Source organism: Equus asinus, chromosome 7, assembly GCF_041296235.1.
Source record: "Equus asinus isolate D_3611 breed Donkey chromosome 7, EquAss-T2T_v2, whole genome shotgun sequence".
NCBI lineage: Eukaryota > Metazoa > Chordata > Mammalia > Perissodactyla > Equidae > Equus > Equus asinus.
This window is the reverse complement of record NC_091796.1, coordinates 82,201,591-82,215,600: the sequence shown is the minus strand read 5'-3', so window position 1 is coordinate 82,215,600 and position 14,010 is coordinate 82,201,591. Positions and strand designations below refer to the sequence as shown.

General features: G+C 44.6%; 1 protein-coding gene across 3 annotated transcripts; it reads right to left on the bottom strand.

Annotated features, from left to right (window-relative positions):
• Positions 1 to 293: 293 nt before the first annotated feature.
• Positions 294 to 13,704, bottom strand: LOC106827719 (acyl-coenzyme A thioesterase 6). 3 transcript variants are annotated; one of them, XM_014835764.3, is made up of 4 exons: positions 12,337 to 13,704; positions 10,176 to 10,378; positions 8,223 to 8,631; positions 294 to 651 (listed from the first exon to the last, which is right to left on the bottom strand). In XM_014835764.3, the coding sequence occupies exons 1-4, from the start codon at positions 12,791 to 12,793 to the stop codon at positions 593 to 595; spliced, it is 1,128 nt and encodes a 375-aa protein (XP_014691250.2). In that variant the 5' UTR covers positions 12,794 to 13,704; the 3' UTR covers positions 294 to 592. The 3 variants fall into 3 exon arrangements, with proteins under 3 accessions (XP_014691250.2, XP_014691251.2, XP_014691249.2); XM_014835765.3 differs by lacking the exon at positions 294 to 651 and adding an exon at positions 4,732 to 7,436; XM_014835763.3 differs by lacking the exon at positions 294 to 651 and having other exon boundaries at positions 4,732 to 8,631.
• Positions 13,705 to 14,010: the final 306 nt, after the last annotated feature.

The following is a 14,010-nucleotide window of genomic DNA, read 5'->3' as shown; positions in this document are numbered from 1 at the left end:
ATTTTGTCTAGGTTAAAAGGCAGTCCTGTCAGGATTAAGCTACCATAAGTAAGGGCAGTGGCTGTGTTAGAGACGCAGCCATTGATGATCACAACTGCAGCTGTATTAGGGAGAAAGCTAATGGTGGAAAATGCCAACTCTGCCCCTTTTCTAGAACCAATCACTTCACTGTTTGACCCTTTGACCTGGAGACTGAAGAAAAAGACAAACAAGGAGAAAGAGAGAGAAAAAAAGAAAGTATGCTTGTTAGTGGGGTCACAAAGCCCTCAATAAAGAAAAGCCTTTTGTGTATTCATCAGATAGCTTATTTATTTATTTATCCACTCATTCATTAGTTCATTCAACAGGTATTTGTTATAGATATTTTCCAACCCATTAGTACCACTTTCTTTATTCACTCTCTCCCGGCCCTAATGAGTTTATTTTAAACACATCTCTCTCCCATCCCACTCACCTTTGGGTGACTTTGCACAAATTTAGCTGCCTCCTCAAAGTAATCTAAATTTAAGTCCTTCGTGATTGGAGGCAGATCTTCACAGCAAAAAAATGGCAACCTCAGAGTAGCAAAACCTCAAGAAGCCAAGAGACTTGCTCAAGATTCATTTAATCCTCCATCGCTAAACGTATCAGTCAAACCAGGAAAAGGGCCATCTATAAATGAGGAAAGGAGATTAATCTTGGGTTAGATGACAGAACATTAAATGGACTATGATAGCTAACATTTACTAAATAAAATTCTAATTGTGTAATTTGTCTTTTTTCTTTTTTAAACATCTGCCTATTTGCTTTGAAAGGAAAGCATCTGTTTTGGTTGAAATGGGTTTATTGTTGTGGCTGAAATAGACACTTGTTTGGGCTATTTTGAAGCTATAAATGTAAAAATATTTTACATTTTTTCCCCCCATGAGAAAATCACTGGGAAATGGAAAAAAAATCATAAAAATTAGGGGCCAGTCGGGTGGCATAGTGGTTAAGTTTGCACGCTCTGCTTCGGTGGCCTGGGGTTCACCAATTCAGATCCTGGGCGCGGACCTACACGCTGCTCATCAAGCCATGCTGTGGTGGCATCTCACATAGAAGAACCAGAAGGACTTACAACTAGGATATACAACTACGTACTAGGGCTTTGGGGAGGAAAAAAGAAGAGGAAGATTGGCAATAGATGTTAATCTTCCTCACCGAAAAAAAAGGAAAATCATAAAAATTAGCACCAAAGATGTGGAAAGCGTTTTGGTTTGAAGTGTAAGTCCTGATAAATCTAAGCAAATAGTTCTACAGTTTTTGAGTTATGAAAGTATAATATCTCATTTAAAAAAAAGACATCCAACTTTAAAGGGCCTTTTGACTTCTCAATGAACTTAAGATACAGTCAGAATCACCAAACTCCATAAGTAAACAAGGTTTAAACGTTTTTTTGTTTTTGTGAGGAAGATTCGCCCTGAGCTAACGTCTGTGCCAACCTTCCTCTATTTTGTATGGGGGATAACTCCAGAGCATGGCTGATGAGTGGAGTAGGTCCACGCCCAAGATCCGTATCTGCAAACCCCAGCCGTCCAAGCAGAGTACGTGGAAATTTAACCCCTCAACAATTTTAAAGATTTTCTTTTTCTCCCTAAAGCCGGCCCCCCCCCCCATACATAGTTGTATATTTTTAGTTGTGGGTCCTTCTAGTTGTGGCATGTGGGATGCTGCCTCCGCATGGCCTGATGAGCAGTGCTGGTCTGTGCCAAGGATGCACACTGGCAAAACCCTGGGCAACCGAAGCAGAGTGTGTGAACTTAACCACTCGGCCACGGGGCCAGCCCCCCCGCCCCCACCGCCCCAACTATTTTAAAAGTCTAATGTAGGTGTAATATAAAGTGAACGATATATATGAAAAGGCAGTAAAATGTCAAACTAATATCCTCCCAATGTTGGTCTGTTATTTCTTTCAAAATTCCTATTGGAGATTGTATTATTCATTCATCATTTCAAGAGAAGAATTTCTCAGCCAGTTGCCTCCCAGTATTTTTCAGATATATGCCTCTGTGTTATTCAAACTAAAAGTGCCAGATAAATCTGTAAGAACAGAATAAGAGGCAAGAACATTAGGATAGAAATCAAACTGAGAGATCTAAAATTCCAGTACGAGAGGCCATTTCTAAGTTTTCAAATCTAGAAACAAGCTAGGGCACATTTAGCTACCCAAGTGAAAGCTGAGGTGTACATATTAAGGCAGTGACTTTTACAAAGTGGTTTTCTTAACATTCAGATATCTCAGCACATCTTGATCTGCTCTTTTTATTTTTATTTATTTACTTTTTGAGGAAGATTAGCCCTGAGGTAACATCTGTTGCCAATCCTCTTTTTGCTGAGGAAGACTGGCCCTGAGCTAACATCCATGTTCATCTTCCTCTACTTTATATGTGGGACGCCTGCCACAGCATGGCTTGCCAAGTGGTGCCATGCCCGAACCTGGGATCCGGGCCAGCGAACCCAGGGCCACAGAAGCGGAACGTGTGCACTTAACCGCTGCACCACCAGGCCGGCCCTTCTCTTTTTAAAATTAGATAAATCTTAAGCATTTCTGGAGTCAAGATTAGTTCCAGAAAGCCTAAAGCAAACCGTGAAAAAGATATACAGAGCCTCAAATCATTCCAGCAATAGAGTTTTCAACCACAGGCTTCAACATACTAGCCTGATTACCACATTAAAATAACTGAGAATTTGTTTATCTTGTTTCAGTTTAGTAATTTAATTCCCAGTATGGAAATTTGCTAGGATCTTACTGACCAGCTCCAAAATAAATAAATAAATAAATAAGCCCCTCCTCCTAGATACAAAAATGTTTTAACTCTCATTTAAAAGATTCTTAGTTGTTCCTAAGGAGGGTGAGAGTAGGGGACAAGCCAGACCGACTTTTAAAAATAAAAAACCTAATTATTTCACTCACTGATTCACTCACTCAGCCTGTTTATGGAGTTCCCAAAAGAAGGTCAGTTTGGAGCTCAAAGAGTTTGACTGCATCCTGATTTTAGCATCACCTGGCTGTGTGATTTGGTTAAAAACACGTTAGGCCTCTGGTTTCCCCATTTACAAAGGAAGTTGTTCTTTGATCCATGAAATGTGCAACAGAACATCATCAAGCTGAAGGCGTCCACGGCATTAGAGTATGTCAGACAACAACAAAAAGGTCATCTTTATCCTAACATGAAGCCAGGGTAAGAGTGAACAATATAATAGGACTTCAGTCACTTTGTGGCTTGAACAGATATCAGTGCAAGATAGATTTGTATGCAGTATTCTCGCCATTTTCATAAGAAATAACAGGAAAAGTTAAATTGACACAAAGCCCTGCCTAGTAGAGGTAAGCAAAGCAGCGCTAATGCTAGAAACTGGACAGCAATTTTAGCCTTAGGATAGTACACCTGCAAGGTGTAGCTCTCAAGGAACAGCGTCTGCAGCACTAGGAGTTTGGAGAATGGGCTTTTGGCAGAAGAGAGGTACCGGAGCAGATGAAATTTAAATCCCAACCACCGCTTTAGGGGAATGAATGTCCCACCTGGTGTCTAGGCGACAAAATAAAGGAATTAGGCCCTAGCTTTGTTTTCAGATGACAAATTAGCTAGCAGAGCAAGCCAGCTTTCTAAATCAATTCCCTAAACCCACTGCAAGGCCCTCTGCGGAAAGACCTCGCGCATCCCGGTGGCAGCAGGAAGGCGCACCGCAGGCGGCTGGCTCGGGGCCCGGAGAACCAGCGGGGCACCTGGGCGGGGCCAGCGCCGGGCCCCGGGCACTGCCGGTTGCCGGCGCGGTGGACTGTCACCTCCCTTTTGAGGGGGGTTCTCATCACGCCCTCGGCCTCTGGCTGAGGCAGGGATCCTTCGAGCCAGCCGGCGTGAGGCTGCACGCCCGTGACGTCGCCGCCCAGAGCCCGGGCCCTGGCAGGTTCAGCCCTCCGCCGTCCGCCTCGTGCGGGGCGAGTGAATGGAGGCGGCGGCCTCGGCAGCTGACGCCGCAGGGTCACCGCTCCCGGGGGCCTAAGCTCTCCACTTTACTATCCAGGAGCTCGCCGGCCAGCCCAGTCTTGGGTGTGACAGCCAGGGTTGCGGCCTTTGGGGAAGCAAGGGACGATGTGGACATCGACCTCGGAGCTGGAAGGGCATCCCGGGGGTTCAGAGCGCGGCCCAGGCTGCCCGCCACGTGGCACCGGCCTCTTCGAGGCTTTGACCCCAGCCAGAGACAAGGCCTGTCGCACGCCGGACGGAGGGTCCGCGGTCGGGGGCGGGCCCCGCTGGGCAGGCCAGGGCCGGGAGCAGCGCCGCGGGCAAGAGGACCTGGGCTGGTCCCTGCGGCGCCACTCAGCAAAGGGCTGCAGGAAGGGGCGACTTAGGAGGGCCCGGGTCGTTCGTGCTTTTAGAAGCCCGGCGATGGGACCGCCGGAGAGACGCAGGAACTCCTCCCACACCTACCCCTCGACGTAACGAGAATGAGAAATTAATGATTTCCGACAGAAAATGCTGGCGGGTCGCCTTCTCTAAAACCCCTGACTGGCCACCAGGGGATACGGTTCCCTAAGCCTGGTCATAGGAGGCTACGTGTACTAGGCTCCTGCCGAATTCCTTTTCTTGCTTGAAATTATTTTTGCCCGGGATTAAGAAAGACTGTCAAGGTTAAAGTTTAAGCGTTTCAGATGAGGCAGCGCTACAGATGTATACACTGGAAATAATCTCTATTGTCCTGTGGCCTGGCACAAGTATTAAAAATGTTTATTTTCACACATGGAGGAAAAAAGCTTACAATATATGACATTTATTTATTTATTTATTTTTAAAAAGAGAAAAGGCATTGAACTCAAAACCATAATTTTTTTCATTCATACAAATATATGCATGTACATGCACACAAAATAGTTGTGGTATACTTGGTATACTTCAAGTTGGTAACAGTAATTACCCTGGGAGAAGACTGAATAATAAATTAAAAAGACCTTTTATTTTATCTGTATTACTTGAATCTTTTACAATGAAGAATGTATTGATATTTGTAATTTAAAATTTTTCTGCTATAGAATTCCATCTTAATTAAAATGCATATGTAAGGTGAGGTTAATTATCCCAAGTGAAAACATTCTATTAAACTGCTCTGTCAAGAAAGAAGGGTGTATATATAAATCTTGAATTTTTTAAAACAATCTCATTTTCAAATATCTTATCCCACTTACCCCATAAATAAGATCATAATTGTCATGTATCCTGATTTGTGAATCGAAAATATTTGCCGCTGAAACCATATGCTCACTAGACCAAGAATTTCTGGTTTTAGAGCCTTTTAACAATCCTGTTGTCTTTGAAAAGTACTTGTTAAGGTCCCTCTCTCTTTGGAGAATATATACATATATGCCTGACCCCCAGTTTTAGAAAAAGAACTCAAGTAATCTTGACTTCTGCCCCCAAATCCATCATTATAGTGGCTGTGAATATTGGATTTTGTGCATATCTGCTTGTTACCACTTGAAGAAACAGAAGGCCTTCTACAAGATTTCTTCTTCCCAGTCTTCAAAGACCATTTAAAATGAATGTACATAATAGGTTAGTTATACTTTGAAATAAGAAGTCTTTGTGTTTTTAGCTGGCTGAAATATGTAATAGGTTTATACAAATATTTTTTAAATGCTCAGTTGACGAAAACATCTATTTGCTTTCAAAATTCTCTATTGGCCTTTCTTACCCTGTGGGAAGTACATTGAAGGTTATTAGGTGGACAAAGAAAAGAACAATGGGCTGAATTTCATTATATTTTCTGATTTGTTTTCCGTTGTTTTCTTTTTTAAAAGTGTCTCCAATTAAATTTTTTTTAGGCTTCAACTGCTTTGAGCCACTAAGCTTCAAGGAAAAATTACTGGCAGCCATTAAAAAAAAATCAATATGTTAAAAATAGTTCCTTATTTTTTTTATCATTTTAAATGTGAACTCTCCAATTTGGTTTATGGAGCCTCCATTATGTGACCCTAATTTACCCTTAACTTTCCAGTAACCCTCTTCATGCAGCTCTGCACAAGAGGAGCATGTCTCTTCTGGCTAGAAGGCAGTAGAGCCCATGGTCAATGAAGGCCATAGGCTTTGGAGTTTGGACTGACCCAGTTCTCCCATCAACCAGGTATATGTCTTAACCTTCCCGGGTCTCAATTTCCTCATCTGAAATAAGAGCTAATATTTGAGAGTTTAAATAATGTAAGTGCTTTACTTGGATTATCTAATTTAATCACAACAGTGCAATGAGGTAGTTTCTATTATCACTATTATTATTATCCCTGCTTTAGAGATGAGGAAATAAAGGCATAGAGAGGTTACTAACTTACCCAAGTTCATACAGTGAGTGGTAGAGTCTGGGATTTACATCTGTAGACACATCCTTGAGGATACACTACCTTTTATGTCACTTAATGTTTCTTAGTGGGAGAAATTGATTTCTAAGCTTTGCTTTTATGAATGCTGTAAATTTTGTGTAACTGATTGGGTTTACTTCTTTCCATAAACCACTAGAAAACATAAGACTGAATGAGTGGCCCAATTAAGGCGATTATATAGGACTTCATAATAAGCACTATTGTATTAGCCTCATTTCTGGCTCCATTTTATGGATACCTTTTCTCTTTCTCCCTGTGAATTCACATTTACTATATTTTATGTAGCTTTGTAACAACCTGAAATTCTTTTTGAAATCTTAGAGACAGGTGGCTACATATAGTCAACTTTGAGGGGAAAGTGACCAAATATCTCTAGTCAGTGCAGGTCATTTCTAGGCTACTTTATCAGTAAGAGGAAATGGAGTTGTAGGGCTGTCCCTACACCTAGTGCTTTAGTACAGAGATGTTTAGTCATCATCCTCATGCTTAGCTTCTGATGCTCTCTTTTTGGCTCTCTTCTCTCACCCTCCCAGCTGCTTTCCTTATAACTTCATCCTGTGATTCCCCCATCCCAAAGGCATCTCAAGGGTAGCAGGATCATCTGGGAGGGAGTTAAAGGAGAGGCTCCAAGAATTCCCATCATAGAAAATTATACTACATAGTGAATAACTACATTTGACACATATTTTTGACAATTGATCAAAATTAAGTTACTTCTAAGGAATCCTTCTTTTCATTAGTTAATGTCTAATGAGCATTTGCTTGGATACTCAAATTGGTGAAAGATTTTATATGTGCCCAGCAAACCACGTGATGTGTCTTCCACTCAAGGAAGACCCTCTTTTCTTGTCTCTTATGACTCTAGATAGTGCTCAGTGCATTGCAATGGGTTGAAGCAGACCGATCCCAGTCCTTCCCAGTAGAAAGGTAATAGGAGCAGATGGTGTTGGAGGAAGTCTGATTTGGCAGGCATAACATGACATCCAAAGATTACGGCAGTGGCCCATAGGGCATAGTCCAGAAAATCTGTTGCCACCAAGGCGTTACTCTAGGCAGGCAAGATTGAGAATTCAGGCAGACAGTAAATATAGAGGAAGTATATCAACAATATATGTCAATATACTGTTTTGCTTACAACACATTTTGTCATAAAGGATTCAACTTTACTTTGTATGTATTCAGGAATGTGTACTGGCAAGAATGAACCAGAGCCCACTCCTTAAGGGACTCAAATAGGCAGGTTCCCAAGGTTCAGACATGGTCAGTTAGGGCCCAAAGGGGATCTGGGAGTCTTAGCAAAACAGGAGCTCAGTCCTCAGAACCAGAACACAAGGCCAAAGCTAGGCCAGCAATTGAGAGTTGGGCAAGCACTTCTTACATTTATCCTGCTTAAAGTTCAGGTTGGTCCTACAGATAAGATAAGGGTTAAACCTACACACTGGGTAAAGTTCAGGGGAGAGACGGGTGGACCCAGCAGTGAAGAAAGGAGGGTTGCAAAGGCTGAGAATCCAGTAGGACTGACAAGGAAGCCAAGATAGTTCCTTTGTTACAAAAAGGTTCCCAGGTGCTCGGGAAAACCCAATAGATGTTGTATGAATAGGATTTTTGTTAGTAGTATCTGGTCTATGATTATAATGTTATATTTTGCTGGGCTTGACAGATTTTTTACCATTGAGATGTTTATGGAAGAAAGTTTGAATTTGCTGCCAGGCATCTACCTGTGCCCTTGAATGAGCCTTTGGCTCACCTCCATAGAATATTGCTTGGCCTAACAATGCATGCACAGAGGCTCTAGAAGGAGGAAAATAAGGTGGGTCAATACAGTGACCAGTACCTGGATAGTAGATTATCTGGGGTTTGTCTTTCCCATGGGCTTGTAACCGTTCAGAGGCTATACGAGCGTAGCATTCACTCTTCCAGTTATGATCATCCATGCCAACAATAAACAGGAAGGGCCCCTGGGCCTTTTCCAATGGAATAAGACTTTGGTGGTTGGGTTCCTCCAGTGGATTGTTCCAAATATCCATGAAATCCAAAAGGCCTGATTCAGTGATCGCATGTTTTCCTGGGTCATTGCTGAGATTAGGAATAATCATACCCTTGTAATGCAGAGGAGCTATTGTGTTGGCCACACAGGCATTGATAAGTACGGTGGCTGTGATGTTCTTTAGGAAAGAGGCCATTGAGAGACACAGATCACCTCCTTTGGAGAAGCCAAGAAGCCCAACACTAGGTCCTTTCACCTGATGAAGAGAGAGAGAGAACAAGCCTAGAATTCATAAATGGAGGACATACACGAAGATTTTACATTATCTAGGTAGCTTTCTCAAATATCATTTGCTTTCCTTCCTTATGCAACAACCTATAAAGTTCAAGTGTCTTCTAATAAGCAAATCAATTGATATCCTAGTACACAGGCCCTCCACTAATATTTATGGCTTAGGTCAAGAGTACACACAGAGGCCCTTATACCCTATACTTAAATTTTGAAAAGTTATAAATCAAATGAACAAAGTGTTAAATAAAATACATTCTTTTCTCCTACCTTGATAAATATACCTCCATAACAATTTATAAGGTCAGGCTCAAATGTAAAATCTTGGAACTCCTTGGAGTTCTGTGCTGGAACATGGCATAGGGAAGAGCCAACCCCTGGCTCTAGTCCCTGGTCCCTAGCCCACCTCCTTCTCTTCCCATCTCTTGGCTCCATCATGCACCTTGAGGGGACTCTCACACTTGTGTGTGGACACCTAGACAATATGTTTAAGGCCTAGGTGTATTCACATTGCTGGACCCAGGGAAGAGGCATAGGGCCTGGAAGCAGGATCAGTGCTGTTCAGCAGAATATTCTGGGGTTCCAGATGCTAAGGGCGTGGTTGGGGGGCACATGGGTTTTTGGTGGACACATTCCCTTGGTCCCTCGGATTCCTCACCCTATGAATGGAGATGCAGCCAAAGGAAGGCCAGAGTGTGGCCTAAAACAAGAGGCCCAGGCCAGAAGCCCCTCTTGCCTAGGTCTAAGGGTGGAACTGACCTTATATATTGGTCTCTTCTTTTCCCCAGGGCCTTATCTCCCGTAAATAAACCAATCATCACAATTCAAGATCATCTAGATTTTAGCAGCTCTGCTAAGAGACCAGCCCCTGAATTCTAACAGAGTTAGACGATCCTACAGACCTTGCAGAACATCTTACTCCTTAACATTAGAACGTTTGGGTCTTTTTAAGTCCAGATAGGAGCATAGAGTATGTATTCCATTTATAAACATGCCAAAATATTTTAATTAATTTTTTCCAGTCTCAGATAAGAACTTCCTCCATAAAACTACAATACCGTTATCACACTTAACAAAATTAATGATTCCTTAACATCATCAAATATATAGTCCCTATTCAAATGTCACCAATTGTCTCAAAAATGTTTCTTTATAGTCAAACTTTTTCTTGTATGTAATTACATTAATCTTATAAATGAGAAAAACAGAGAGAGCAATTGCCTTATTCAGGATTATAAGGCCACTTGGTGGTAGATGCAGAACCAGAATTTAAGGGTAGTAACTTTTTAGTCCAGCTCTTTGAATTATGGTTTAGAATTAAAGGGAACTAAACAGGTGAGTCTTGAGGGATTGGCGAGAGATGGGTAGAAATGAAAATATAATACTAGTAACGTTTGAAGGAGCCTTTGTGTCTCATGGCATACTTCCAGCCCCTGGCGTCCTGGTAGGGCTTTTAGATCCAGCCCTGTGTCCACTCCAACCCCTCTCCTCTGCGTTCAGGCCAGAACCCACCTTTGGATGCTGCAGCATGAAGTGCACGGCTTCGTCAAAGTACTCCAGGTGCACATCATTTAAATATTCAGGGAGGTCTTCAAATCTGAAATACGCCAGAGCAAGCACAGCAAAACCATGTCCAGCCAGGAGGCTGGCCCTGTATTCACAAAGGCCACCACCAGTTCCAAACAAATCGATGATCCCAGAGAAGGGCCCTGTGCCTGGAGAGCACCACATATCATAAGGAGCTTTAGACTTTCAAAATACACTCTTGGGGTTCAGATTTTGGCAGTCAGCAAAGAGAAATTTTTGAAGCAAGGAAGGCTAGGGCTGGGCGGGTTGGTGGAAGAAGGACTCTGTTTACTCTGCCCCCCCCCCTTTTTTTTTAGTTACCTTCGAGGAGAAGGGAGGAGGAACAAAATACCTTATTTTCTCCAGAATTTTTCATAAATTTTCAAAAAACAATAATATAAATAAACCAAATTAGAAATAACATATGATGATGAGATGTACATTTTCCACAAAATTTGATTTGAGAATGCTTTGAGAGCTGTCACGCACTCTACTATATAGGGGATTATTAGAACATACTCTCCACTTCAGAGCACCCTCTGCTCCAGCCTTAAAGAACACCAACCCTAAGTGTGCCATGTTCTCTTTGGCCCCTGAAAATGGGATATACTGTTCTCCTCCCCTCTCCACCTTTATTGACCTGGTTGACTCCCCATTCTTCAAATCTAAGTTTAGATCCCCCTTCCTGGAAGCCTTCCCAGATCCCCACCAAGGCTGAGTTGCCTTAGATAGTCTTCTCAATGTTCCCACCAGCACCCTAGGCTGTACTTCCGCAGACACAGCACTTACCACACTGATAGGTACCAGTATAGTTGCCTATATCCTCTATTAGGCTGTAAGTACAGTGAGGCCCATGTCTGATTTTGCTAGCTACTGCATCCCAGTATGTAGCACAGTCCTTGACTTAACGCACATTTGTTAAATGATTGAACCCAGCTACATTATTTACAAGAGACTTGGAGATAGAAAACAATGAATTTTAAGTGGACCACATAGTAGACACTGAAATAGTTACAAGATTGACTTGACTGGAATATCACATACCATAGCTAGGAGGTGAAAGATATTTTTTTTAAAGAAAGTTTTTAGGAGATTCTTAGTGAAAGAGTCAGTATGATTTATCGAGCTCCTTACTCTATGCCTGTGAAGCCTCTAGGAATACAGAGATGGGTAAGACCCAATTCCAGCCCCAGGAGTTCACAGTTGAGTGAGCATCCACTAGTTAAGGTTGTGAATTGTAGAAGAGCTATAAGACTACAGCAGGGCTTCTTGTATTGGAGAATAATAATCACAGAATTGAGTTTAGGGATTCTGTGAGCTCTGGAAACTCCAGCTTCTATATAGTACAGGTTTCAGTCAAGAATCTGGTTGGAAGCGGGGGGTCAGGGGTCTCGTTCCCAGGCCACTTTTACATAGCAAAACCCCTTGTTTTAACTTTAGGGTTTCTCCACTAAAGACTAAGTGCACTACAGACGTTTGAATAAGATATTTCTTTGATGTGGGGCTGTCCTGTGCACTATAGATGTTTAGCAGCATCTCTGGCCTCTATCCACTAGATGTCAATACCCTCCCACCCCCACCCCCCAGTTGTGACAACCAAAAATATATCCAGATACTGCCAAATGTCCCCTGGAGTGGGGGGAAATCATCCCAGGTTGAGAACCACTGACAGACTGTTTATGGTAGGGGGAGAGCGGACCATCAGAGAGGTTTTTGTTTGTTTTGTAGGATTATGGGGCACTGCCTCTGTCTGTGGATTTTAGCCTCCTTGGAAATTGACGTGAAAGGAGGCAAAAATCACTCTTGCACAACAGCCGAAGTCATTACCTACTATTGGTATCTGAAACACAGTCACACGGCTGGCACAGAGTGGCTCTCAATAAATGCACTTTTAGTATAGTTATGGGAGTGACAATGCCTCCAGGAAGTAACCTGAAACTTAAAAGAAGAAAAACTTCTCCCCAGAATCCATAATAGAATCTGCAGCGCGGTGACCACTTTAGGAAAGTTCCACAACCATGTGGGTTCCCGGGACAGGCAAGGGGTCGCCCAGGGTCTTGGGACTCCACTGGTCTCTCCAGAACAGCCTGGAAAGGGAGCCGCTCACCTGGCGGCAGGAAGAGCGTGGCGCGCACCCGGCCCGCGCGCACCGGCTCCCGCCGCACCCCGGGCCCCAGGAAGGCGCGCTCGTGCACCGCCCGGCCCAGCAGCCGCCCGGCCTCGGGCTCGTGGCCGTCGAGCACCTCCAGCTGCACGGCGAACGGCGTCTGCACGTCCCGCTTCACCAGCCGCAGCAGGGGCTTCTCGGGCTCCAGGGCCCAGAGGAGCCCCATGGGCTCGAGCCCCACGAAGCTGCCGCCCAGCGCGGGCGCGCGCTCCAGGCCCAGCTGGCCCGTGGCGTCGGCGCGGTAGCGCGCGTGGGCCCGGAAGAGCGCGCCCTTCTCGTCGCGCAGGGACGCGCGCAGCGTGACCGGTTGCCCCGGGGCCAGGCCGCGCACGGCGATGCGCACGGGCTCGTCCCAGAGGCAGCGGCCCGCGGGCTCCACGGTCACCGTCGCCGCCATGCGGATCTGCGCCGGAAAGGGGCGGCCTGGCTCGGCGGAGTCACGGGTTGGCGGGGCGTCTCTCCACCCCGCTGGGAAGCAGGCGCAGTTGGAACCTTTGTCCTTACTCCGTTTGGGCGGGCAGGGGACACTCTCTAAGCTGCTGTGTGAGATCGCCTAGAGTGGGGGCCAATCCCCTCGCGCCTGAGTGGGAGAAAGTGTCTGCCAAGATCAGAGTTAATTACTAATCCTGCAATCCACTGTGCCGAGTGTCGAAACAGAGGTACAGCGACTGTTGAGAGCTAGTGGATTGGGAAACATATTGGCAGTTCCAAGAATCTGGAGTTTTAAAAATCATCCCAGGTAGTTGTAATTCGGGTGATCAGTGGAAAAACATAGTCCTAATCCCTTTCTCATCCCCCAATCCTTTAACAAGCCTTTTTCTTAGAACTAAGGCTACCTGGAATGTCTTCCAGAGCATGTAGATGTTTATGCAGTGAAACTTAACTGGTTTCCAGTCTGACCCTGCTCTTTAATAGCATGGTGATCCTTGGCAAGGCACATAATGAAGCCTCTGAAACCAGATTCCTTATCTGTAAAAGGCTTATTGTGATGATTACATAGGTTAACACATGTGAACACACCACACTGATAGACCTAAAGCAGGTGCTCAGAGTTTTGGTCCTTGTAGGGGCTTTAGCTGGCGTGCGCCTTTAAAAACCATGTGTCTTTGAGGCTCCTTGTTTGGGCTACACCAGCACTCACAACGATAACAGTCCCGGGCTTGGCCAACCCAGCTGGTTTCTCGTGAGAGAGTTAGCACCAAGACCCTCGGGTCTGAGGGAACACGGAGGCCCGGGGCGGGGGAGGGGTGGCGCTCTGATCCTTGGACTGTGGGTCATACAGGGGCGGTCCCGCTTGGCACACTTGCAGCCTTTGTTCCTCTGCCTACTTAAGCAACCTTCTCTCAGGGTGGTAGCTTGTGGTCGTTGCTGTCCAGCCGGCCTCCACTGGACCTTCCCTCTAAGTAACTCCCAATAAACCTATATGTCCTTTTCTCTGTCTCCGGGTCTTGTCTTTGGTCTCTCGGGAGCCTATCCCACACTGCTCACCCAGATGGGCTTGTGGAGAACAGTCCTTAACTCTCGGATCTGGCCACCACAGTGTCCGTGTTGAGTTGTATCAGAATTGTGGCAGGAAACAAGTGGCGCTTTCAAACTGGGCAATTTGAGGAGAGT